This window comes from Micropterus dolomieu, linkage group LG08, assembly GCF_021292245.1.
Source record: "Micropterus dolomieu isolate WLL.071019.BEF.003 ecotype Adirondacks linkage group LG08, ASM2129224v1, whole genome shotgun sequence".
Lineage (NCBI taxonomy): Eukaryota > Metazoa > Chordata > Actinopteri > Centrarchiformes > Centrarchidae > Micropterus > Micropterus dolomieu.
This window is the reverse complement of record NC_060157.1, coordinates 25,166,640-25,192,712: the sequence shown is the minus strand read 5'-3', so window position 1 is coordinate 25,192,712 and position 26,073 is coordinate 25,166,640. Positions and strand designations below refer to the sequence as shown.

At 43.1% G+C, this 26,073-nt stretch overlaps 1 protein-coding gene across 2 annotated transcripts in view; it reads left to right on the top strand.

Moving 5' to 3' along the window:
* Positions 1-356: 356 nt before the first annotated feature.
* The window catches only part of atp2b3b (ATPase plasma membrane Ca2+ transporting 3b), a 45,191-nt gene continuing 19,474 nt past the window's right edge, over positions 357-26,073 (top strand). For both annotated transcript variants that reach the window (XM_046056890.1, XM_046056889.1), the window contains exons 1-20: positions 357-531; positions 4,979-5,778; positions 9,078-9,275; positions 11,640-11,897; positions 12,448-12,573; positions 13,121-13,246; positions 15,316-15,357; positions 15,500-15,664; positions 16,072-16,143; positions 16,287-16,429; positions 17,387-17,519; positions 18,442-18,551; positions 18,793-18,927; positions 20,033-20,139; positions 20,725-20,800; positions 22,416-22,574; positions 22,707-22,886; positions 24,993-25,080; positions 25,178-25,284; positions 25,607-25,798. In XM_046056890.1, coding sequence (XP_045912846.1) covers positions 5,529-5,778; positions 9,078-9,275; positions 11,640-11,897; positions 12,448-12,573; positions 13,121-13,246; positions 15,316-15,357; positions 15,500-15,664; positions 16,072-16,143; positions 16,287-16,429; positions 17,387-17,519; positions 18,442-18,551; positions 18,793-18,927; positions 20,033-20,139; positions 20,725-20,800; positions 22,416-22,574; positions 22,707-22,886; positions 24,993-25,080; positions 25,178-25,284; positions 25,607-25,798 — 2,667 coding nt within the window. In that variant the 5' untranslated portion in view covers positions 357-531; positions 4,979-5,528. The remainder of the gene's footprint in view (positions 532-4,978; positions 5,779-9,077; positions 9,276-11,639; positions 11,898-12,447; positions 12,574-13,120; positions 13,247-15,315; positions 15,358-15,499; positions 15,665-16,071; positions 16,144-16,286; positions 16,430-17,386; positions 17,520-18,441; positions 18,552-18,792; positions 18,928-20,032; positions 20,140-20,724; positions 20,801-22,415; positions 22,575-22,706; positions 22,887-24,992; positions 25,081-25,177; positions 25,285-25,606; positions 25,799-26,073) is intronic.

The window sequence follows — 26,073 nt, the reverse complement described above, 5'->3', positions numbered from 1 at the left end:
CCTCCTCCTCCTCCTCTAAAGATGTCGCATGAGCGTCTCTCAACGCGGCGTTTCTTTTCTTTTTTTCTTTTCTTTTTCTCCCAGTGTCCTTAACGGTTAACCGAATTCGGTCAAATTAGCAGCTCTCTCCACCGGGAGCAGCTAGACTTGGTCCAGGCGCGCGGACAGCCCCCCCTCCCTCCCTACAACTGAGGTGTTTAAACCCTCAACCCGGCGCATCCTCACTCTCTCTCTCTCGGGCTCTCTCTCTCTCTCTCTCTCTCTCTCTCTCTCTCTCTCTCCCCTCAACCGCCGCAGAACTCCGCCGACCGACCGTCAGGTGACCGCGCGGAGCGGAATATTCATCAGCACCGTCGTCGTCTTTCATCCCTCCACTCCTTCGGACTCCAGGAGCTGCCGCAGCCCCGGTCCCCCCCCTGTCTCCTCTCATCCGGTTTGGGACATTCTCCGCTCCACGCACACGCAGATTAACGGGGATTCTGCCTCCCCGCCCGCGCGCTGATGCTGATGTCCTTGAGCTCGGCCTGCACGGTGAGTCGGTGAGTCCGTGCGTGCCCGCGTGCGTGACTGTTATTTACCCCGGGCGCCCGAGCGCAGTTTTTATTAGGGAAGATGTGTTTCTCGCGCTGTGGTTCGTTAGTAGCTTGTTGGGAGGTTTTCAGACTTGCAGAATGTGAAACGGGGCCTAATGTGGCATCTCTCTTCACAGGCCTTACACAGCGGTGATAAAAGCCCATACAGTAGGACATAGACTACTATAATACCCTGGCAAACAGCGCTGTGACATTATGAGGGAGTATGTGTGTATGCGTGTGCGCGTGCACGCTTGAATTTGTTTGTGAGCGCGTGTGGTGTAGAGCTAATGATACACATCCATCCATCCATCCGTCCCTCCTGTGTCAGATGGTGAAGGGCTTCCGCTTGCCTCCTGGTTTTGCCGGGCGTTATGTTGGCTACCAAGCTATTGGCTACTGGATATCAGTTGCGGTGTGTGTCTCGGTTACGGCGCGTCGCACCTGCAGCGCTGAGCTGCGGGGGTGTGGGTTTGATCTGCTAATGATCTCTGGCTGGAGGGACCTTCACAAGTCAGCCGGCGCAGGGTGGGTGTGAGTTGGGCAGAGCAGGCCGGCGGTGGCCGGTAACCTTGCGGAGGGACATAGGGTAGTGGCGCACCAGAGGCTGCACTCTCTTTCTTCTTTAGTAGGCCTACAGTGTAGTCTCTCTGCTTTAATCAGGACCTCCTCCTGTTGCCTTATGTGTTGAGGATGGGGATGAGCAGAGGGAGCTTCTGAAGGTGACCAGGAAAGGTCGTTTTGTGTAGGAAACACTGTTGCATGGAGCCATTTCTGCACAGAATGCACAATCTTGCTGGAAACTGCAAGAATTAAGTGTGTGTGTGCAGCTTTGAGTGGAGGTGGATAGTGTCTCATGTGGGAGGTACATGAGACTGAGTGTGTCTGTGCATGTGTGTGACATGTAAGAGAGATGGATACACCTCAGAGGGGTCAGTCTTAACCAGGTAGCCTATTTCTTCTTTCTTGCTTGCTTTCTTTCTTTCTTCCCAAAAACACCACACATGCCCTCCCCCCAAACCATCACCATCATCCTCCTCGTCATCGTCAGCATCATCCAGTTCCTTTAATGTGCTCTACAGTAATGCAGATACCTTGGCGGCCCACCTTTAATGGCTCCAGCCACTGACTGTGTCGAATTCAAAGTGTGCTATTCCCACTGGGCTTTACAGAAGTGTGTGACTGGCACCGAGCCAGTGACGACAGGCAGCAGCCCAGATATAAGGGCCCTGCCAGAGGTGACCCTTCAGATGCCTGTCAGAAAGTAGGACTGCAGGTGCACAGGTGGAACGCAGGCTAGCCAGTGTAGCAGTGTAGGCAGGGAGATGAAATACTGACAAGTTCCCACATGCACACACAACAGGAGTGTGAGCACAGTCAGTCAGAAACACATAAGTGCGCACATACATGTTTAGTCAAATGAACTCAAGTGTGTGTTCATGGGTTGCCCCATCCAACGCGCGCGCACGCACACACACACACACACACACACACACACACACACACACACACACACACACACACACAGTAATAAGGCATACAAAGCCCCGCTGGCCTAGAATCAAATCCCGTGAGGACCTGCTCACTCTGTACACTTCTCAACCTTCTTGCTGCCGCGATAAAGAGAAAATACCCGAGGGAGAAGAGTAGCCACTTTCTCTTGAAGAAAAATAATAAAAAAAAAACAATCAAATCGCGCCAATCCTCAGAGGGGTAGTGTGCGGAGAAGCAGGGCTAGCATTCAGGATAAATGGGCAGGCTGCTGAGGATTGTGGTGACCTTTTGTCTGACTCTTTTCATGTTCAAACACATTTTCAGCCAGGACAGCTGCCTCTCTCTCTCTCTCTCTCTCTCTCTCTCTCTCTCTGGCTCTCCTTCTCTCTCTTACTTTCATTTAGAAAGCGCTGTGGTGTATGACACATTTGTGCGTGTGTCACAGCAAAGATCATATAAGTGATGTCTCTGGGCAGGAGTGTTAGTGTCTTTGTTTAACTGTACATCCGTGATGCTTGCATCCTGTGGCTAAAGTGGACAGTATCTTTATGTGTGTGTCTGTTTGTATGTAAGAGTTAGGAATGCATAACAAACCGAGTAACAAAGTCTGTGTTATGCAGGCTCACATGTGCACACGCATACAATGCACATATCAAAGCTCTGAGACAAGCAGACAGACACCGTCAGAGTTAGCCGCAATAGCCTCGTTGGTAGGCTGAACAGAAGAGCTTTTTCTGGCATGAGCGTTATAAAATCAGACAGAATCAGTGAGTAAGAGAAGAAAATGTGCGACTGGCTGAGTAAATAAATGATTGCAGTAGCAGGAAGCAGATAGACAGCGAGAGCGACAAAATGAGGGTGTCAGGAGAGGGGGAAAAGAGGAAGGTGAATTCATATAGATAGAGTAGAGAGATAGATACAAATGGAGAGACAGGAGAGCAGGCAAATAAGAAAAGATGTAGAGCGAGAGGAAGCTTCAAAGGCAGAGCAGGGTGACTCAGTCATAAACTAACACTCTCAGTCAGGATAGAGGCATGGCAGGGCAGAGAGGAGAAAAAGGAGGGAGAAGATGCAAGAGGGAGCAGAGGGAAGAGGAATTAATGATGAGATTCAGTTCTGTAAAATGCCCTGATAGGGAAATCAGAGTATGTTGTGTCATGTGTGATGCTGAGAATATTTAGTTACAGGCGGTGTTAATTGCTCATGTGGGATGAGGCTTCGTCTTAGTCGTTGAGGCTGAGGGAAAGCAGGTTGCCGTTCTACTAGGCGGCACTGAACGCTATTGGTGTCAGATTTATTTTAATTAAATCAGTTCCAGAGGTGGGCTAAAATGTTAATTTAGTGATTATAAAAATTGTCTTTCAGTGGATTCAACAAGAGCGGCTCACTTCAGTAAATGTCCCACTTTCAGGTCTCACAAGCCCTTTATTAGGCCGGACAAACGGAACGTGAATTAATCGCACATACAAGGCGTCTGGATGTGTCCAGGCGTGGCGTGGTTTGTGTCAAAGTGGACGTACCTGGTTTGAAGTAACAGTATCTGGGTTAACCAGACATCATATATTGTGCCATAGAGCTCAATTGTTGTCCAAAATCTATTAAAAACACACCTATGAGCCTCACTGCAGCACTGGGTGACATGTTCCTTCATCACTGTGAACACACACTGTAGATTATTCTGACTCGGTCCCACATACACCATCCTGCTGCCCCAAATACTCATTAGAGCACCACATGTGGATTCATCCGCTGCTGAAAATAGTCCCCAACAAATTTGCTCCTGTTTGAGAAATGGCTGATTAAAACTACAGTGAGCAGCTGTTTAAGGAAATGTCTGAGCCTTTTTAAAAATGAAACTATATAATTATATAAATATAATAATAATACATTTTATTTAATGGCACCTTTCATAACACCCAAGGTCACCTCACAAACAATATACAGATCACTGCATTGATATATTTATGAGGTGTTCTGGAGCTGAGAGCCACAGACAGATCAGAGAAGTCAGAAAGTATTGAGCTACGGACCAAGAACAATATAGAATGAAGCCATCCTCGAACAGTTTTTCTAAGGTGGTGGTGATGTGACAATATCCAGTACAAATAATGTCAGATGAAAAATGTTACAACTTTATTTTTTTTCCTTCTGAATTTTCTGAGCTCGTTGAAAATAATTTTGGTGGGAAACAACAGTTTAAAACTCAATCTAAGACGCTGTGTGCACTTTAAGAGTAATGCTTTCTCCAATGCTTTTTTCCCCTTCTGTGAGAATATTTAAAGCTTATATAATTAGTGTTTTTATATGAACAATGGATGAAATGACAATGGGAAAGGTGTACCTTGTAATAATGAATACACATAGAACTCTGCAGCTGTTGTACGCTGCCTACCCAGCACTAACCAGCGGACAGACTAAGTTAGTTAATGTGAACTGGATTTGTATATGACACTGTTTGCTAACAGATTAGTCATATCCACTTTATAAAGTAATGATATGTCAGTGTTGTGTTACAGTTTTTTAACGAGTTAGAGGGTTAAGAGGGTCAAGAAATCAATGAACGCTGGTCTAAACATTGCATGAAGTGAGACAAAGGTCTTTACAGAGCTAAATGTGTGGAAAAGCAGAAGTTTAAGTTTGTTTTCGGGCTGTGATTATAGCAGTAATGATCTTACTTTTATAGATTATTAAATGTATCATGTTTGTAACCATTTTAAACATGACTGTATACATGAAGTCATACTTGTGTATTTATTTAGATCAAGTATGGTGCATCAAACGAACAAGTTTTACAACTGAGTCCAGTCTCAGCATGCCTCATCTCTGCCTCAGAAATGATTTGATGTAATGACAGTGAGGCAGATCAATAGAACAGAGTGGTAATGTTTTATCTCTTTCTTTCTCTCTCTTAGGTCCTGGTGGTGCAGCAATAGCTACCTCTGAACTGGATCCACTTCCTGTCTCTGATTCATCAGCCGCCTTTGCCCCGCTCGCCCCTCTCTCCATCCTTCAATCATCCCTCCATCCCCGTCTGTACGTCTGTCAGCCCGTCTGTCCGTCCGTCCGTCCGTCCATGGACTGGCCGTGACCCTGGAGGGAGGGGGACAGAAACGAGGAAAGAGCGGAGTCGCAGAGGAGACGAAGGAAAAGAAAGCTGGATTCATTCAGATATCACGCTTCTGAAGTGCCCCTGCTCGCTGTCCTTGATCCCCCTCAACCTCCTCCTCCTGTTATGGAGAATTAAAGGAGCAGTGGGAGGCTAGGCCGAGATAGTGAGGAGAAACAAACAAACAACAAACGCCCCTTTGATGCCCCTAACCTAAATTTTTTAAAAGGTTTTAAGTGTATCAACGTATTAGCAAATTTTTTACATGATCAACCCTCCACCAAACAAACGAAAGTGGAACTGAGTTGAGGACAGGAGAGAAGGGAGGACCAAAACAGACAAAAAACCTTACTGACATGTCAACAACAGCCACGATGGGTGAAATGGCAAACAGTGCTGTGGAGTTTTATCCCAAAGGGACTCGAGCCGGGAGCGGAGGAGGAGGAAGGGCAGATGGCAGCCATGCAGGGGGGGACTTCGGGGTCACGGTGGAGGAGCTCAGGGAGCTGATGGAGCTCCGAGGGGCCGACGCCCTGCAGAAGATCCAGGACAGCTACGGAGACACAGAGGGGCTCTGTCAAAGACTACAGTCCAGCACCACTGATGGTGAGCAGGCATATGGATGGTTGAATTTGTAAAAATCAATAATAATGGAGGAGTAGATGGCTAGGTAGATGAATGGTTGACAGCAAAGTTGTATAAATAGACTTATGGAGGAATGGTTGGGTGGATGAGTAGATACATGAATGGGTGAACCAATTACTAGCTTGCTGGATGGATAGATTTGTAAAGGATGAATGGAGATGGATTAGCAGGGAGATGAATTGAGAGGAGTTGAATGAAGGATGACATTGTGGAGTCGCACACAAACACCTCTGCATGAATGATATTGCTGCCTGTCCAAATCATCAAACTAATAAAACAGATTACACAAGGGCACCAATAATTTGCCAAATTTTAACTCGCTAACAAAATGTTTTGATCACAGAACCTGACAAAGACGGCGCTCATTCTATTTTACTCGTGCATTATTTAAAAAATGCACCAGTTTCACGGCAGTACAACACACCTCAGACAAAAGGATGCAGAATGAAATGAAAGCACATTTTACTCATGTGGAGAGTAACCCTGGCTGTGGAAGACAGTTTTTTGGTGGAGAACATGGGTGGGTGAATTGATTAATGATGGATGACGGGATTATAGTGGATGAATGGATGGAAAGCGGTTAGAGTAAATTAACAAATGGATGAATGGAGTAAAAGTGTGCAAGGATTGACTCGAACCTCAGCACACCTGTAATGATTGCAGACACTGTGTCTGTAAGTGTGGGTTCATGCATAAGTCTGCAACTGTTTCATTCTTTCATTTAATCACATTACGGCTGCAACTAAAGGTTAATTCTTATTGCCGATTAATCTGCCGGTTATTTAAGAAATACACACACACACACACATTGTTTCTGGACTAATGCTGTAGCTTTATTGATACCACACTAAAACACACACTCTTGTTGTTTTTGTGTGTGAGAGAAGAAGAAGTTAACGTCTGAGGATGCCAATCAGAGATTTGTAATGACGACTGAGGGTAGGATCGTCTGTGTCTATAGTGTGTGCACATGCATGTGTGTTCATGCAGGGGTGTGGTACCACACTACGCCCACTCCTTCAACTAGTTTGTAACCTAGCAACACAACAGCAGAGAGAAGTTGGCTGGGAAAGTCGGCAAGAGAGAGAGAGAGAGAAAGACGACTGAGAGATGTGAGATGGAGAGGGTGAGGAACAGAGAGGGGTGAATGGAGGAGGAAGAGTGTGTGTGTGTGTGTGTGTGTGAGAGAGAGATGGAAAAAAAGTGAGAGAGTTGGTGGGTGTTGAGTTGCAGTAAGTCTGTGTTGAGTGTTGCTAATTTGATACTTTGAGCTGGTCAGGAATCAGTGCAGCAGGTCCCAACAAACCCAGCACACGCGCGCACACACACACACACACACACACACACACACACACACACACACACACACACACACACACGTGTCATGTATCTGCAGTTGTCCCTACAAAGCATAGTTGGCAAACAACACGCACAAATGCTGCTGCCTTGCACACACTTGGACTGAGCTGCACTGTGACTTTCACAAATTACATATGCTGTCATCTGCTGTGACAAACCAGCCAAAGTGCAAACACAGAAGCAGAAAGATGTTTCCCACCTTATGGAAATCCAATGTCATTACTTGAACTGCTCAAACTTCCGGCTGATGTTTCGATCTCACAGCTCAAGAGATTTTCTGCTCCAGATCTGAGGCGTTTGACAGTACAACAAAAGCTGCTGCCTCTGCTTATTATGATTACAGTACAACTAATCACAGAGGAGGAACATGAATTGGCAGATCAGATAGATACATGGGAAATGTATACACTTGAGAAATACTCGTGCCAACAGAAGTACATACTACACAAATATGTATGACACACACACCGGGGTAGATGTACCACAGGCGTATATATTATGATGCTGAGCATCATCTGTAATGTGATACACAGAGCAGAGTGAGGGTTAAACCAATACAGAATGGGATCTTTCTCTCTCTGTCTCGCACACACAAACACAGATATGGATACCACAGCACTGCAGTATGAGACCATTATATCCACATTGAATAGACAGAAAAGAGGAGGACGAGAAACGATGAGAAAGAGGGAGTGAGAGGAAGAGTGTGTGTGTGTGTGTGTGTGTGTGTGTGTGGTGATGGGGGGGAAGCTAGAACAGCTTGCCGCATTGTCAAGGACACATCAAGGGGAGATTGAGAGAGGGAGAAAAAGAGAGGAGGAGGAGAGCCAACGAGAGAGGCTGTGGAAGAGGATGAGGAGGAAGGGAAGAAAGGAGGGATGGCTGAGAAAGGGAAGGATGGACTAATGGAAGGAGTATACAGCTCGCTGCGATTACTCAGCATAAGGTCACCTGTTTCCTCTCTCTCTGTTTCTGTCTCTTCCTGCCTTGGCCTGAACCCTGTTGAGCGTCATATTGCTACACAACTCTTCGGCATCACTGGGAGCAACATATGACTCCCTGCAGCAAGCACATTGGACTAGGATGTCTCCACGCAAACACACACACACACACACACACACACACACACACACACACACACACACACAGGCAAGCGGACGCAAAGATAGTCACCGTTCTGGGCCAGCCACAGCATACAAAGTTCCCCCTCCCCTGCGGCTAATCAGTAAAAAAATAAAAAATAAAATAAATAAAAGCTCTGCTCCAAACCTAGCACGCTGGAGGAATGACATCACCTGTTGCTGGGCAGAAACCTGTTAGAGACAGGAAGCCCTGGACCTGATATCCTGGTCACCATGGAAACTGAATCAATCAAGAGGAGGGTGAGGATGGAGACGTTGCAGGGAGGCTGGAGATGAGTAAAGTAAACTCAGAGCCAAAATTCACAGATTCTACTGTGTTTTGTTTGTTTTGAACTATTTTACTGGGTAGAGAAAGTTTGTCTTGTAGGTTTTGGCTTTTTTGAGAATATTTATTTTGCATCTGTGTTGCAGTGTGAATTTCTACTGGCTTTGTGTGTCCTGGTGATAAACTATACCTGCTAAATAGTGCTATATGGAATTTTAATCTTTTATGAATGAAAGTGAACCTGGAACCATTCAAACGGGTACTTACTCATAATTCTCTCTGAAATTACATTTTATTTAAAACAGCATGAAAGTGACTGAATGTGTCTCTGTGTGTGCAGACGTGTTTTGTTTTGATCATTCCTGCCATGTGAATTTCGCTTTAAGTGATTTGAATCTTTTTACAGAAAGATCTCAACCTTTCTTATTTTAACCCCTCGTTTTCCTCCCTATGTCTTTCTTTTTATCTCTTCCTCCGTCTCCACCATCTCTCAGGTCTCAGTGGGGACCCGGCAGACATGGAGCGTCGGTACCAAACGTTCGGCCATAACTTCATCCCCCCGAAGAAGGCCAAGACTTTCCTGGAGCTCGTGTGGGAGGCCTTACAGGACGTCACTCTCATCATCTTGGAGGCCGCTGCCATCATCTCCCTCGGCCTCTCTTTCTACCAGCCTCCAGGAGGGGACTCCGAATGTAAGGAGAGGGGCAGGTGGAGTGGGGCGGATAGTTTGGGACGGTCAGAAGAAGGCATGCAGTAAGACCAAATGTTTTAGGGGTGAGGTTCTATGTGAAAAAGAGTGAATATGATAGATGGAGAGAAATAGTGGAGAGACATAGAGGAGGAAGAAGACAAATCCTGATCAGCACATGGTATCGCCCAGTATCCTGGTTAAAGAGGACAGTAGAAACATGGAAGAATCAAATGTTTTAGCAAGAGAAGAAAGGAAGAAATTTAGGAGGTTGCAAAAGAGCTTTGGCTTTTTAAAGAGAAAGGGGAAAGCAAAAGAAAAGGGAGAGGTCACAGAAACTGTGCAAAGGCTGCTCAACATTGTGGCCACAAGTTGCTTTTATGTGTTGAAGGTTCTGTAGCACAAGTAGAGACAAAAAGAGAATTGACAAAAGAGGAGCAGAATGCATCCAAATCCAATCCGCTGATAAAGACTACAAGCTGCTGTTCGGAGGGGACCTTGAGTTAAGATAGTTTGGTCAAACTACCATTTCCAAGAAATAACTTTCACACTCGACTAAAAATTAGCAAAGTGACTCAGTAATGTCAGTTACAGAGCAATATGTATTAAAGTTAGCTAACCTGAGCCTCCGTAAGTTCTCATACCAGACTAAGTAAGGCTGTAGCAGCAAAACCCGCTAATGAACTTTTAATTTGGGAATATTTGGTTAATGGTAAATGCTAATAATAAAAAGTCACAAAGTGTAAAATGAGTAAAACAGTCGCACAAATTTGAAGCCAAAATAAATTATTGATTTGAGTTACATCTACATGAAGTTTGCTGATATGACACTGACTAATGGAAGCTACATTAGTCAGTGTCATATCAGACCAAGTATAGCAGTAAAACCTGTGAGCCTATTGAATTGAGCAACAGTGTGCTTTATTGCATCTGAATTAAAAGTTTCATTTGCAAGAGGGAGAAAGTGTTATTGCTTCTTTTTAAAGTTACATAGTCTCTTTAAAGATATAGTTTCATGGGTAATAGTAGTAAATAAAGTGTGAAAGTGGAGTTATACATCAAATATCTGTTACCTCCCTTTGAAGCTTTCCTGTAGCACACCTGTAAACATGGGGATATGAAAATAATGAAATTTTTTGCCCCATACTCATGTCCACATAACACTTACATTTAGACAAAGGTACACACAGTGAATCCTTAAATCATCACTACGCAACCACCTCATTTAAAATAGCAGTGCAACAATGATTGGGTCAAGTAATTCCTACATTAAGTAAGTGACGTGGTCTGAATGTGGGACCTGGTTGAAAGTGAAATGCTGTACATCCCTGCATTATGTAAATGTGAAAAGTGAAAACAATAAAGGGCATATAAATTCAGCTCTTACACGTTTGTTTATGAATTAGATACTAGAATGAGGATATGCATCATATACACATTATGCTTCAGTTGTGATTTTCAGAGGTTAGTGGTTAAGTGAGACAATTTGTAGAAGAGAGTGATTATGAAAATGGAAGGGAGTGGTAGGGTGAGTGAGAGAAATTCCTCCCATTTGTGAGATACTTTAGCCTATTTGGCCGGCACTCCATCCCTCTCATGTTCATCCAGTCCCCTGGCTGCTGTTCCTATTCAACCGCTCTTCCCCTTCTTCTTCTTGTTTTATTGGCAGGTGCCGCTTGAGTGAATGACTTCCCGTCACTAGGTGTTACAGCAACATACTGCCACCTGCAATAACGGAGGGGAATGTAGATAACATATCAAATACGCCCAGTGGCTTTTTTTATTTTTAGAAAGGTAAAAAATACTGTGGACTTACAGGAAAATATTTCAACGGGAGGACAGTGGGAGAGAATTCTAAAATACGTGATCATCCTGGGAAAAACAGGAGGGTTGACAGGTATAGAAGAAGTTTTACCAAAGTAAATGATTCAGCTGAGCTGAATATCACTGCATGTATGTATCAGGCTCTTCCATCAACAAATCCTTCCTTGTCTCATAAAGCGGAGTTTTTTGTAGATGTGTTTATGAATCTACATATTTCTTTGTTCCTGTTTCTTTAAGTAGAGTGATGCAACATGAGCATTTATACTCATGTTCTGTAAGACATGAACCTTTTTTCATCTGTGAATTGTAATAAATTACATGATGATAAACTAATCAACTCTTGAGTTTATTTACATTTGGATCACACAGCTTTCCATCTTACATTTGATAACTAATAGCAAAGAAAATGAACCTCTCCCAAACTAGCCATACCACCAACCAGCTGGTGTTTCAGGCAGGTTAAATACTATTTGGTCCAGCTGCGATATCATGTCTACAGCTGTGTACTTATCTAATCAACCATCCCTCCATTCCCCTCTCCCAGCATGTGGGAACGTGGCGGTGGGAGGAGAGGATGAAGGCGAGGGCGACACCGGCTGGATTGAGGGTGCGGCCATCCTGCTGTCTGTCGTGTGTGTCGTCCTGGTGACGGCGTTTAACGACTGGTCCAAAGAGAAGCAGTTCCGGGGTCTACAGAGTCGGATTGAACAAGAACAGAAGTTCACTGTCGTGCGGAAAGGAAATGTCATCCAGATCCCCGTGTCTGACATGGTGGTGGGGGACATGGCCCAGGTCAAATACGGTAAGGAGACCAACACATGCTTATTGGATAAAAGAGTAGCAACATACAAATGTTTTCATTATCGATTAATCAATTAATATGTCAGGTTGAATGATTAATTGTACACACTATAGAGTAGCTAAAAAATAAGAAACAATCATCACAAAGGAAGCAAAACTGACCTGCAGTGAAAGACTCAAAAGACAGCAAAGCTAAAAAAGTATTTCACTAAAATTCTCAGACACAAACTCCGCCAATCTGAATTGAATTTCTTAAAGTGAATTGAGTGTTCATGGAAACCCTTTTCATCTCAGTTCTCTTTTCACCATTGACTCAAAACTGTCAAAGCATACATACTACATGTCCTTTAATAATTGGTAGGTTTTTTTTTTAAATTTCTGCTCCCAGTCTTGCATAATCTTTTCCCCACAATGTCGACTATTCCTGTACTGCTTATCTCTGTAACATATAGTAGTTTGTGTAACTAAAGAGATACTGATACATAAATGTCCCTGTTAGGCACCCTTGCACTGACATGAACCACAACGTCTGTATGCACGTCTGTGTTCAGGGGACCTTCTGCCAGCTGATGGTATCTTGGTCCAAGGCAACGACCTGAAGATAGACGAGAGCTCTCTTACAGGAGAGTCTGACCACGTACGCAAGTCTGTGGATAAGGACCCCATGCTGCTCTCAGGTTTGCTATCACATCTTTGATTTTTTCTCTCTGCTACCCTGCTGGTAGTACTTGGAGGACAAAATATTCTTATCATGGTATAGACACATTTTTGTTATGAAATATATGCGTATCTCAGTCCATAGCCTTATTAGGATAAATGGTCACGATCTATTTCCATAGTAAATGTTCTAAGACAACTGTTAAAGACAATGCTTAATGCCATAGGAGTTCATATTAATTATTAATGAATAATGCATGCTGGTTAAGTAGTACTCTGTATCCTTCATAACAGAAAATGTTTGTCATGTAAATTGGACCTTTAGAAATGGTCTCTTTGTTTCTTTGTCATGTGATTGTCTTGATTGTCTGTAGTTGGAAACCCATATGTGCTGAGCACCATTTGATGCAGGGAGCTTCAACCAGTCAAACACAGAAAAATAGAATTAAATGAATAAATAGAATTATTTAAATACGTGAAAGAACACAAATGTGTTGGCTAAAATCTATGCCCACTTGGGGTCTGCTGCTAATTGTATCTAAACAAGTTCTCTTTTTGGACATTGAGGTACCCATGTGATGGAGGGCTCAGGCAGGATGCTGGTGACAGCTGTGGGTGTCAACTCGCAGACGGGCATCATCTTCACCCTGCTGGGTGCTGGAGAGATGGAGGAAGATGGGAAGGAGAAGAAAGGTAAGTGAAGTAGAGGACCTAGCAGAGAGACACTGAATTTACAGGATTGTGTTTCGGACTGTCATGAGAGATATTTTTGTTGAAGATATACTGCAGCTTTTTAGTAGTTTTATGTAATATTTAGTGATACATTAGAAGCACAAATGGTTTTCTTCCTGAAATATGCAAACTAGTAAAGGACGTAAAATGATACAATCAAAACTCACGCACATGGATAAATTACTGAATGGGCCAATGGGGTCAGGGGCACCTGGGCTCTGTTTAAAGTGACTTGTTGGAAAGTCACTCATATTAAAACAAAAAGAAACATCGTTATCACAAATAGACTCAAAACGACCATGCAAAGTGATTCAAAATGACCACAGTGACACAAAACGAACACATAGACATAAAATGACCACAGAGATATGCAGCACAAACAAAAAGACTACAGAGATTCAAAACTAATATAAAGAGACAAAAAACAACCCAGAGACACAAAATGGCTACAAGGAGACGCAAAAGGACAACAAAGAGATGAAAAATGACCACAAAGAAGCCAAAACAATCAACAAGAGAGGGGGGCTATTACATGTCTGTGCCCAGGGCCCCATTTTCTAATAAACCATCCATGCTGACACTTAAGCAGCAGTGTATGTAAGCGTGAGTGTGTAGAGTTAGTCGTGTGCCTAACTGATTTCAGATAAGAGCTTCAACAGGAAACACACCAGTTTAACCTCATCGATTATTTAGCCCACATCCTCTCCATCCCTCTCTCCACTCCCTCTTTCTCTCTCACTGTCTCACGTTCTCGTGCCCCCTCTCTCTGCCTACCCTCTGTTCTCTATTTCTCTCACTTGGTCTCTTGTTTACCCCACTCCTGTGCTCCTCTTTCACTTTCCCATCTTTCCCTTTGCTCTCCCCTGTTCCTCCCACCCCACCTTAATCTGAGAGAGAGAGTCTGCAGATTGAATCAATTATTGAAAGAGCAGGGGAGAGCGAGGGAGCCGGGGAGATTCAGGGAAGAGTGTTGGTTGGTCAACTCATGAAGCATTAGTCTATGCTGAAATTTGTTTTGGAAGGGCCCTGCAGCCAGAGCAGAGCTGCAGACAACAACAGAGGCTACACATACTTTCAGAAGCACTTAAGGTTAATATCATTACCAGTGCACTCATCCATGCCTCTACCACTGCAGTCCTCACTTCTGCATGGGAATGTGCGTAGTAGTTGTGGCATCTTGAAAAGCCATCCTGGAATGCAGAAATGGAAAGCAACAAATTAGCTATTGATGCTTATTTTATGAAAAAATACTCTTTATCACTTGTTGTCCTCATTGTGTTTGCAAGTCTCTGTTGCGCACTATATATTGCAGCAGCGTCTGTGGGCTGGATCGTTCAGTCATTTACTGGAGCTAATACATTATTCATAAGACTTCTACAAATGCCATAACTTGTTAGTTTTTCCTCATGTAATGTGAGTTTGCTGTGAGGCTGTTTGCGTTTCTCTTTGATCTGTCTCTCATTTTAAGATTATGTTCTTTTTTTTTTCATTCTACATCTACAAACATTCTACTAGGACAGTCGTGCGTACAAACACGTTTACTACTTGAGTTTTTTATTCTTCCCTTTTTGCTCTCTTTCGTTTTCCCTTTTTGCCAAATCCTCTCAAAACCTTCCTTCCTCACACATTCCCTAAACAGAGGACAGTACTCAGTTGCTCATCTCTGCAGATGCCAGTTACAGCACAGTCACCAATGGTATGTGAGCATAAAGTTGTCTGCCTTGCCCCGCTCCTTTCCTCAGCCAATAAATGGACCCCATTACACGGTGCAGTGAAAGTGACTTATGATGGACTTAAACATATAAAATGTCTCTCAGTCTCCCTACCCGGTGTCTGACGATGTGTGTACCTTTATTACTCTTCCCTTAAGTATTGTTTCTTTGTGGTTTTCTGTGTCTTTGGCTGTCCTAAGATCAGAAATTTGAACTCTGGGTGACTATGAATATGCACACATGCAAACACTGCTTAATCATTGTACTGTCTGTCTTTCTGTTCCCTTCTCTTTGTATGCGCCTCTGTTAAACTCACAGGAAAACAACCTGATGGAGCTGTGGAGAACAATCAGAACAAAGGTAGAAGCTCAGGACACGTGTGCATGTGTTTGCAAAGCTTGATTGGGATGTGGGATGAGCTTACGTCATCTGCAAGCGCAGTGCTTAAGAGAGTGTATCTCTTTTTTGTGTGTGTGTGTGTGTGTGTGTGTGCGTGTTTCAGCCAAGAAGCAGGACGGGGGTGTTGCCATGGAGATGCAGCCCCTGAAAAGTGCAGAGGGAGGGGAGGTAGAGGACAGAGAGAAGAAGAAGACCAGCGTTCCCAAGAAAGAGAAGAGTGTGTTGCAGGGCAAGCTCACCAAACTGGCTGTTCAGATTGGCAAAGCGGGTAAAGAACTGTCATACCTAATCTGGTCTAGTTTAGCAACTTTCTACACTAAAATGAACACATGGAGTAGATTCTGTAGCCGTCTGTCCCGCAGAGCGCTTTGTGATAATGACGTATCGCAAAGTTCTTTCTCAATATGAGAAATTAATTGTGGGAGTTGTGTGAAGCTTTGCACGTAAGGTGCGAAGAGTCATAGTTTCTTTTACCGCTCAACAACAGACAGACGTGCAAAAGATGATTATTCTCAAGTGATCACACAGGTACAGGAGTGAAGTGAATAATGAAGCACTGTCTTCATTCACTGGGATGCATTAAGTCAGCCCTAAAATGAAAGCAGAGATATTGAATGAAGTCGGACTGAGTGAGGGACACACTGATGAACTGTCCCTTCTTTAATCTCCCCACAGGTTTGGTGATGTCAGCCATCACCGTCATCATTCTGGTGCTGTACTTTGTCATCAACACGTTTGTCGTTGAAGGTCTGTGTGTATACAACTTCCCAACTATCTCAGAATGCTCCCTTTTCACTTCCTGGCACTCCCGTTGACTTACACTCTCATGACTCACTCTTAAGAGTGGACTATTTGTTTGGCCTTAAGATGTAGTGCGGTGTGTGTTGCAGGTCGCACGTGGTTGACAGAGTGCACTCCGATTTACGTCCAGTACTTTGTCAAGTTCTTCATCATTGGAGTCACTGTGCTGGTAGTGGCTGTCCCAGAGGGCTTACCTCTCGCCGTCACCATCTCTCTGGCTTACTCCGTCAAGGTACATCCACCCATCCAGTTTAATGAGCTGTTGGCTTTTTAACTAATGTGACAGTGACCACATTGGACAAACCTGGTGAAGGAGATGTGTAATAAAAAGATTTGGCTAATATAGATGTTGTAAAAGCAGGTCCGGAGGATGTGAGTAGTGAACTGTCAGTCTGTTCAAAGTATATTCCAGTCAGTGGTGTCATTTCCACTGGGGATGGTGGGGGGGTGGCATGTTCCCCTCATCTTCAAAATCCTAATCCAGAAATTCAAGCGATAGTTTGAAATATTTTGGCAGATGCACTTGGTTGTTTTCTTGCCAAGAATTAGATGAGAAGATGGCTTCCACTCTCATGTCTGTCCAATCAGTATGCAGCTAAAACCTGGAAGCCTGTTACCTTAGCTTAGCAGGAAGACTTGAAACAGGGGGAAACAGCTTGTCTGGCTCTGTCCAAAGGTAACTAAATTCACACACCAGCAGGTTTAAAACTCAGATATGAACGCTTTGTTTAATCTGTAGAAAAACTTACATCTTCAATTTGTGCCAGCCGCAGTGACTTCCTTCTCATCACTGTGAGATTGCCAAGTAACCAGTGGAGACTCCAGGAAGTCACTTTAGATTTTGTATAAATTAGACAATTTGAATATATAAGGTGTTAATCAGTTAGGCAAATTTTGTCACCTTTTGACAGAGCAATGCTAGCTGTTTCTTGTTTCCAGTCTGTATGTTAAGCTAAAGACATAAAGATTGTGCAAATAACCATCAGGTTGTATTCACTGTAATGTTTCTTTCAAAAATATCTTGAAATTTTAATTTATGTGAACAGTTACTGAATTTTCCCTCCCTCCCTCCCTCCATCAATCCATTTCTCTCTGCCTCTGTCCTTCTGCCTTCCCTCTATCCATCATCATTCACTCCCATCCTCCCACTCACACATCCCTCTGCTCTCCATCACTATCTCATATGTAGAAAATGATGAAGGACAACAACCTTGTGCGCCACCTGGATGCGTGCGAGACAATGGGCAACGCCACGGCCATCTGTTCCGACAAGACCGGAACCCTCACCACCAACCGCATGACTGTGGTGCAGAGTTTCATAGGTGAGTGAAGAGCAAAACTTCATAACTAATAATAAAATACAATTCAACCAGCACGTATTGATCTTTCATGCTGCCTGTAATTCACCATCTATCACAAAATGAAAACATAAAATCCAGGCAATATACATTAACTACTATACATTTTCACATTAGGTTTTCAAACAAACAAAATGAGAGAAATAAGCAATAAACATCAAAATCACCATATTAAAAACTGGGAGAGCGGTGGAAAGGTTAGTCACTTTAAGTAGAGTTGAGAGAACTGCTGATACAACAACAGTCTGATCCAGCCGAGCAAAATAACATTTTATACATTAGATTTTTGTTACTTTTCATCTGTGTAATTTCAGTCGAATTTTTTGTCCAACAATTTTTTATTTCCATGTCTTCCAAGTATTTTAGGGCCTCGGCTGTTGCCATATTTGATGTGTAGTTACCACGGTACAGGTCGCCTTGTCAGTTGTGAGGTTTGATGACTTGTTTACACACGTTGTCTGTGTCACTTTGCCCTACAGTAATACAACAGGCTGACTCTCCTTAGTAAATCCAGTTTCACACTACCTATTCTCTCCACTGCAGAGCAGCGAATTATTCAGAAACTAAAATACAGTTTGAGGGGAGAAGCTAAAAGATAACGTAGTAATATTTTATTCTTTTTAACATCTAAAGAAAGATGTAGAAGGTGGAGTGCCGAGAGTACTTTCTGTTAGGAACTTGATTAAGACTTTGCAACAGTAATTGGTTCATTTGTCCATTTATCTGCCTTTCACAGTATTGTTTAGTTTTAATTCGCTGACATTTTGTCATGGTTCTTGTTATCAAACATATTGTTTGATTTACGACAGCAGATGGAGATAGCATGTTGGTTGACTGTACAGAGATTGTAATTGATATGTATTAAAGTTAGATTGTTGTTACCCAGGTGATGTGCACCACCGTGTGGTCCCGGACCCTGGACAGATAAACCCCCGGACACTGGATCTATTAGTCAATGCTATCGCCATCAACAGCGCCTACACCTCCAAGATCTTAGTGAGTCATGCACAGAGACAGAGATGCCATTGTTTGGCACAAAATCATTTTCTACATTTATTCTCTCTTTTGCAGACTCTTCAGTAGTCCTTAGTTAATGTTAGTTGGTGTTTGTGCCTTCGTTTTAATGTCACTCTTTTTCGTTTTTTCTTTCCTCGTCCATCTCTTGTCTCCTTCTCTGTCTTTCTCTCCGACTTTCTCACCGCCCTCTCTAATCTGCTTCAATCTTACTCTTTGTCAGCCGCCTGATGTGGAGGGGGGTCTGGCTAAGCAGGTGGGCAACAAGACTGAGTGTGGGCTGCTGGGATTTGTATTAGACCTACAGCGGGACTACGCCCCTGTCAGAGAGCAGGTCCCTGAGGAGAGTCTGTACAAGGTAGGAAACCATGCACCACATCCACCTTCACAATTTATTTAAAGTTTATTTATAGCTTCATAAAAATTACCTCCTGCAGCTTTAACACAAGGCTCTATCACAGTTTATTTGAGCCTATCCAACTGATAGTATCGTCAACAGACTATCAATTATTTTACACCATGATATGTTATGTTAGATTCTCAGGACCCCATGTGGGGTTGCTTCATATACAGACATGGTGGCAGGAGGTTTCTGAGACACATATATTGATATTTCTGTGATATACATACATACTGCATGCATACAGTATGTCTACAAATAAAGACTAGAATTGTACAACACAAATCTGCATATTTTGGCAATATGCTTTCCTGTTCGGGAGCATTTCACGTCACACTTTGAAGCTCAAATGCTTGCTTGGCACACTGGCAGACTCAGTAGAATACACAATTGCAGTCTGTTGCACGTTTGATGAAGTAGTGGGTCTAACTCGTTGTGTTGTATAGTGAACAAGGATGACACATGCCAAAATATCCATCAGCAATTTATTGCAAGGCAATACAAAGGGCACTTGCATAACTTCACTACAACGGCAGAGAAACAAAGCATTCACAGGGTCATAAATGCTCTCTGTACCCTCCCAGAGCACAAAGAGAAAGTAGAGATCCATCCGACGAGTTGTTCAGTTAGTGAAAACTTTTCCACACTACGACTTTGTGCCGAGATATACCGAGTAGACCATAGTTTCTAAAGGGACTTTAAGCTTAATGCTTAAACACTATAATGATATGTACATTTATCACTACAGAAAGGTGTCAGAGCTTGATATTGTTGTGCACATGTTCGCAGTCATTATCTTTTGTTAGGATGTCTAAGGATGGAAGCCATGTTTATAAAAACAGGTTTTAACACCCTTAGTTTAACATAAGCTACAACCACATTTCAAATGATAAGGTTGTAGGTAATTCTCATTCCTTTACAGTGACTCTACACCATTGTTAATTACTTTGATACAGGTGTAAAACCTCAGGTGCATCGTCTAACACACTGCTGAGCTGGGTTTCTAGTCATGTTTGTCTACCTCTAATTTTATTTTCCTGAATCATACGTCCTTCTCTCTCAGGTGTACACGTTCAACTCGGTGCGTAAATCCATGAGCACAGTGATCAAGCTGCCTGACGGTTCCTTCCGCCTCTACAGCAAAGGAGCCTCTGAGATCTTGCTGAAGAAGTGAGTGATGGAGGAGGATAAGGGAGGTGGAGGTGGCCTTGGGTACATAGAGACAATAGTAGTTCAGAGGGGACTGGGTTAAAAGGTTTGAATGTAAGAGACAAAATATGTTGAACTTGTGGTGTCCGAACAATAATGCTGCGATGATGTGTTGAGAAGAAATCCGCTTGACACTGTTCTTGATTATAAAAGTTTATTACATCAAAGAATTCAGCATCAATTACAAGCTCTGCAGCAGCTTGGAGAGTGACCCAGCCCGATAACCACTCTGTCTCTCTGTACATCGAACACAGCTTATATAGGACATGTTTAGGTATCTGCTAAATACCATATAAGGGCACAGTCCCTTCATAAACACTAATCACTACTCCCCCTAACACTGGGTCAGAGGTCAAATTCCATAGGAGGGTTCACTCTTTGCACACCCATCAATCATTACTCCCCCTTAAGAGTTCACTGAGCCTCTATCCAGCTGCTAGAGTGTTATTTTAAACTGTAATGGTCAAATACACATATGTTATACACCACATATTCATGAGTCTTTTTCCCCTCGGTCACTGTTTTTTGTCCTCGCTCTCTCTCCAGGTGTTCCTACATCCAAGATGCAAATGGAGAACCACGCACTTTCCGCCCACGTGACAGAGATGAGATGGTCAAACAGGTGAGACTTGATGATTCAAAGTTCCAATGTGTAGAATACTTCATTCACTATATCATCATAAAATCACTATTTGGATGGAACTCCACCAGCTCCTAAGGGAAATTGTTGGCTCTTTAGCTGTTATATGCTCCTCTCTATTCACCAGTCAGTCTCTAATCGTGTCTGTCTGCTGTTTGTTGCTGAGCAGATCGTGTACAGTGGCTTTTTAAAGGTTTTTCTCTGAAAATGACTCTATGAGAGCACTGAGCGCTCCAGAACAGGAAATCTGCAGCCGGACAGATAAACAATGAGCTGAAAGTCAGCTGATAATTCTGTGTAGGGTCATCACTATGGAGACAATGTTCATCTAGTCACAATGTTTCCACATTGTCATTTCATACAGAGCCAGGCTAGCTGTTTCCCCTTGCTTCCAGTCTTCATGCTAAGCTAAGCTCATCCTGGCTTTATATATTTAGGTGTGGGAGTGGTCTTCTCATTTCTGCAAGAAATCAAATAAACATGAACTTATAAAATATCAAACTGTTCCTTTAAAATGTTATTTTGAGCACTGTTGCCATGACTATAGAACCTGAGATCATGGTTTAGTTGATGTGTTACTTTCTATTTAGCATGTGTGACCTAATTTGGGAACAGGTGCCCCAGTTAGTTCCTCAGGTTGTTTTAATTGATTACTATCTTTTTTGAGATAAGCCATTGTGTGCCTCAAATATAAATACAAGACATGCTTTGACAAGCCAAAAACAAGCCAATGGTGTGTATTTCAGGTCATCATATATGTTTTTATAAAGTAGCATAAAATATAAAAACTCAAGTAGGGTAAAAGTACCTCCAAAATGTACAGTACTTTTAAGCTGTCATGATAACCACCACATTCACCCACAGTACTGTGAGAAGAGCTACTGTACCGCTCTGCTCTGCTCTGTAAGACAACTGCTTCGCTGACTCAGTCTGCTCATACCTAAATATCCACCAGCAAAAATATCTTTCACACTTTATAGACAAGCAACCACAGTTGCAATCACACTAAACACCCTAAACATCACTGAACAGAATGTGAGCGAAGACTGTGGCCTCATCATTGGCAGACGTATATACACTCCAGATCTGTTATATATAAAACTGCTTTGCTATATCAGTCTAGTTGTAACTAAAATATTTATCAGCAAAACAAATGTATTTGTTCCACATACAGTATATTAGATTAGCCCGTGCATGCTGAGCGAGCATTGTTTCAGTGACTGACAGGCTGACTGACCTAAATTTGGCTCATGATGAACACAGCTTGTGCCGTGAGAAAAATAACTCTCCTCCTTACACAACTTTATTCCAGCTCAGTTGTTCCAGTTTGCATTGTGGCAGCTTTATGTCACCTCTTCTTTACATCATGCGTCTCTCGGCTGTCTGCAGTAGGCTGGGGGTCTTTTCCCTACAGCTGTGTCAGAAAGCATTCCCACAAAGGTTCTCAAGGGTCGTCACACATAAACCTCAAACTGTATGCAAGCAACTTAATCCAGTTTTTATCTGTCAGAACGGAATGAAAATTACATTTTTGTGTGTGTTGTGATGGGGGGAGCTCTTCCTGACCATAATTGTATTAATAATAATTGATTAATAGGTGATTGAACCAATGGCGTGTGAAGGGTTGAGGACCATCTGCATTGCATACCGTGACCTGCCGTGTAATCCGGAGCCAGACTGGGAAAACGAGGCAGAAATAGTGACAGAGCTGACCTGCATCTCTGTGGTCGGGATAGAGGACCCTGTGCGACCTGAGGTACAGTACTGTGGAGAGTGTGTGTGTGTGTTTAGTTTCAGCTCGTACTGGTCTGAGTTTGTGTGATTTATAATATGTGATGTTAACCTGTATTTTAAAAGCACTTGGTGTTTTTTTGTGTGTCCCTCTAAGGTGCCTGATGCCATCCGTAAGTGTCAGCGTGCAGGCATCACGGTGCGGATGGTGACTGGTGATAACATTAACACAGCCAGGGCCATTGCTGCTAAATGTGGCATCATCCACCCTGGAGATGACTTTATCTGTATAGATGGCAAGGAATTCAACCGACGAATCAGAAACGAGAAAGGAGAGGTGAGTTGGAGTCTCAAGTGGGTCTAGTGCAGGGAAAACTTGTGCATTTTAAAAATGCTTCCTTGTGTATCCACTAGGTGTGTCTCTGACTAAGGATTTTCATAGCACCACTTTAATCTTGAGAAGCTTCAGAGCTGCAGTCTCTATTCATTAGTCACTGTAACTGACACTGTACATTTCCAGCTAAACTGAGGCTTATTGTTGAACCTTTTCTTTCTGCTCTGCTTGCCTGCCATTCACTGGTATTGTGCAGAGTTATGCAAGTCTGCCAATTTGCTAAGAATTGTATGCACCTTGCGGTTCCTCGCGGGTGTATTCAAAGTACGGTTTAAAAACGATATAAAATTCTTTGTGTGGTTCATCAATGGTGATTATTCGAATGCCCTGCTAAGTTCACGCACAACTCTGCACATCACAGGCTCAGCTGGTGCTTGGTCTCTCTCCCTCTTCTACCCCACACACACAATAACGCCACACATGCGCTTTGACGCCTCCTACCTTAAGATTATGGTTACAATTTTATCCACACACTTTAATAATATATAATTTATGAAATGCTTCTTATATTTTCACATGTTTATTTACAGAATTATATGTTGAAATATCATAACAGGCTGTATATTCAGTTATGGGGAGAAAAAACGGTAGTTCAGAATCAGAATGAGAAATACTTTATTGATCCCCGAGGGGAAATTCTTGTGTCACAGTTGCACACATTAAGGCATAAGGAACAGAAATAACTAGGTAGATAAAGAAATATATAAATATAAGAGTATAAATATAAAATATAAAGAATAATATATAGGAGTGTGGACATGTACAATATTTACATTATTAAAGAATTTTAATGGTGAACAGATGATAATGCACAAAACAGATAATAATGTCCAGTATAATAACTAGCTAACTAGTGTCTGTGTGTCAGACACTTAGAGGGATGAGTTATAAAGTTTGATGGCCACAGGCAGGAATGACTTCCTGTGGCGCTCTGTGGTGCATTTTGGGGTGACAAGTCTTACACTGAAAGTGCTCCTGTGTTTGAGCAGCAAGTCATGGAGTGGCTGGGAGATGACATGTAGTTTGGACAACATCCTCCTCTCTGACACCACCGACAGAGAGTCCAGCTCCACCCCCACAACGTCACTGGCCTTGCGGATCAGTTTGTTGAGTCTGTTAGCATCCGCTACCCTCAGCCTGCTGCCCCAGCATGCAACAACAAACAGGATAGCACTGGCCACCACAGACTCATAAAACATCCTCAGCATTGTCAAGCAGATGTTGAAGGAGCTCAGCCTCCTCAGAAAATAGAGAAGGTCTGGCCCTTCCTGTAAAGGGCTTGAGTGTTCTTGGCCCAGTCCAGTCCAGTTTATCCATGCACACTCCCAGGTATTTTTAGTCCTCCACAGTGTCCACACTGCCCCCCATGGAAACAGGGATCACCGGTGCCTTGGCTCTCCTTAGATCTACCACTAGCCCCTTAGTCTTTGTCACGTTGAGCTGCAGATGTTTCTGCTCGCACCATGTGACAAAGTCCCCCACCACAGCCCCTTTACTCAGCCTCGTCACCCTTGCTGGTGCTATGTAAAATCAGACGTTTAGAACGCCCATATAGCCAAAATTACTTGATCCTCGTTTCATAGCAGCTCTATGAAGAATCAACGGTGAAATTGGCAGTTGAATCAAGCTCCTCCTATCGAAGCATCGAATCTTCTACTATTCAGGGTCACCCCTACTATGCACATGAAGTTGTCCTTTGCTGTACTGGATTAAAATGATTTGTCAGTCAAGAAGACAACTTCTTACATATTAATAAGTCATGGGACTGTGCTTTTCTATGGAGTGTGAATTTAAATTAACACTTTAAAAGGCCACGTGTAAATTATCATTATGTAAGAGTGCAGTGTGGCTACACTGATTACAAGAGAGGACTATATAAGAGCCAATTTCACAGTGTTTCTTTGATGCATTATCCTCCATCACACCTGTGCACAGTTAAATCTGCCTAACACTCTGGATCAACAGTGACATCTAGTGAAAGAGGAGAACAGTTAGTAGGTTCTCTATGGTGTTAGTCATCACCACAGACTCTTTTCCTCTGACTGACAGATTGAACAGGAACGTATTGACAAAATCTGGCCCAAACTTCGCGTGTTGGCTCGATCCTCACCAACCGACAAACACACACTGGTTAAAGGTGAGTCTTTGGTTTATTAACCCAAACACATGCACACACACACATTCATTCACATACACACACACTTAGAGCCTTCGTCCTTCCTATTTGTATCCAGGCATCATCGACAGTACCGTCCTAGAGCAGAGGCAGGTCGTTGCAGTAACAGGCGATGGAACCAATGACGGACCAGCTTTGAAGAAGGCTGATGTGGGCTTTGCCATGGTAACCAGACATTATTATTCACCATTAATGTTTAGTTAGCGTTGAAGCCCTTCTATGTTGTATTAATTACGTAGTAGTATATTCGTTTTATACCCCCTAATGCCCATGAGTAATTTTAATAAAAAGCTTAACAATATTAATAATATGCATTTTATTTGGAATAAAACCATTTTTTGTTATAGTGTGCATTTGACTTTGGCCACAGCTCTTATTCGCGCCAAGTGTGAAGTACTTGGAGGCGGGACAACATGATATTGAGACAGTAGCATGAATCACATCATGAGTCTCCGTCTCCTCCTCACTCTGTCTCAACCTGTGTCAGGGTATTGCGGGGACAGACGTGGCGAAAGAGGCGTCTGACATCATCCTCACTGATGACAACTTCAGCAGCATTGTCAAGGCGGTGATGTGGGGACGAAATGTCTACGACAGCATCTCCAAGTTCCTGCAGTTCCAGCTCACGGTCAACGTAGTGGCTGTCATAGTGGCCTTCACCGGGGCATGCATCACTCAGGTAGACAGATTTATTAATACACATACCCTCTGACACACATGCATTCCCACACACACACACACACACACACACACACACACGCACGCACGCACACACACACACACGCACGCACATGTCACTTCTGTAAACAGCACTCACCCTATATCTGCTAAGAGGAACAATGCAGAAATGCTTTTTATGCATTTTTATATAAAGCTAATGTAAACAGGGACGTCCTGGTCAGGCTTCTTAATCGACCTGTATGGACAAAATTACTGCAGTTACATTAAAGCCAC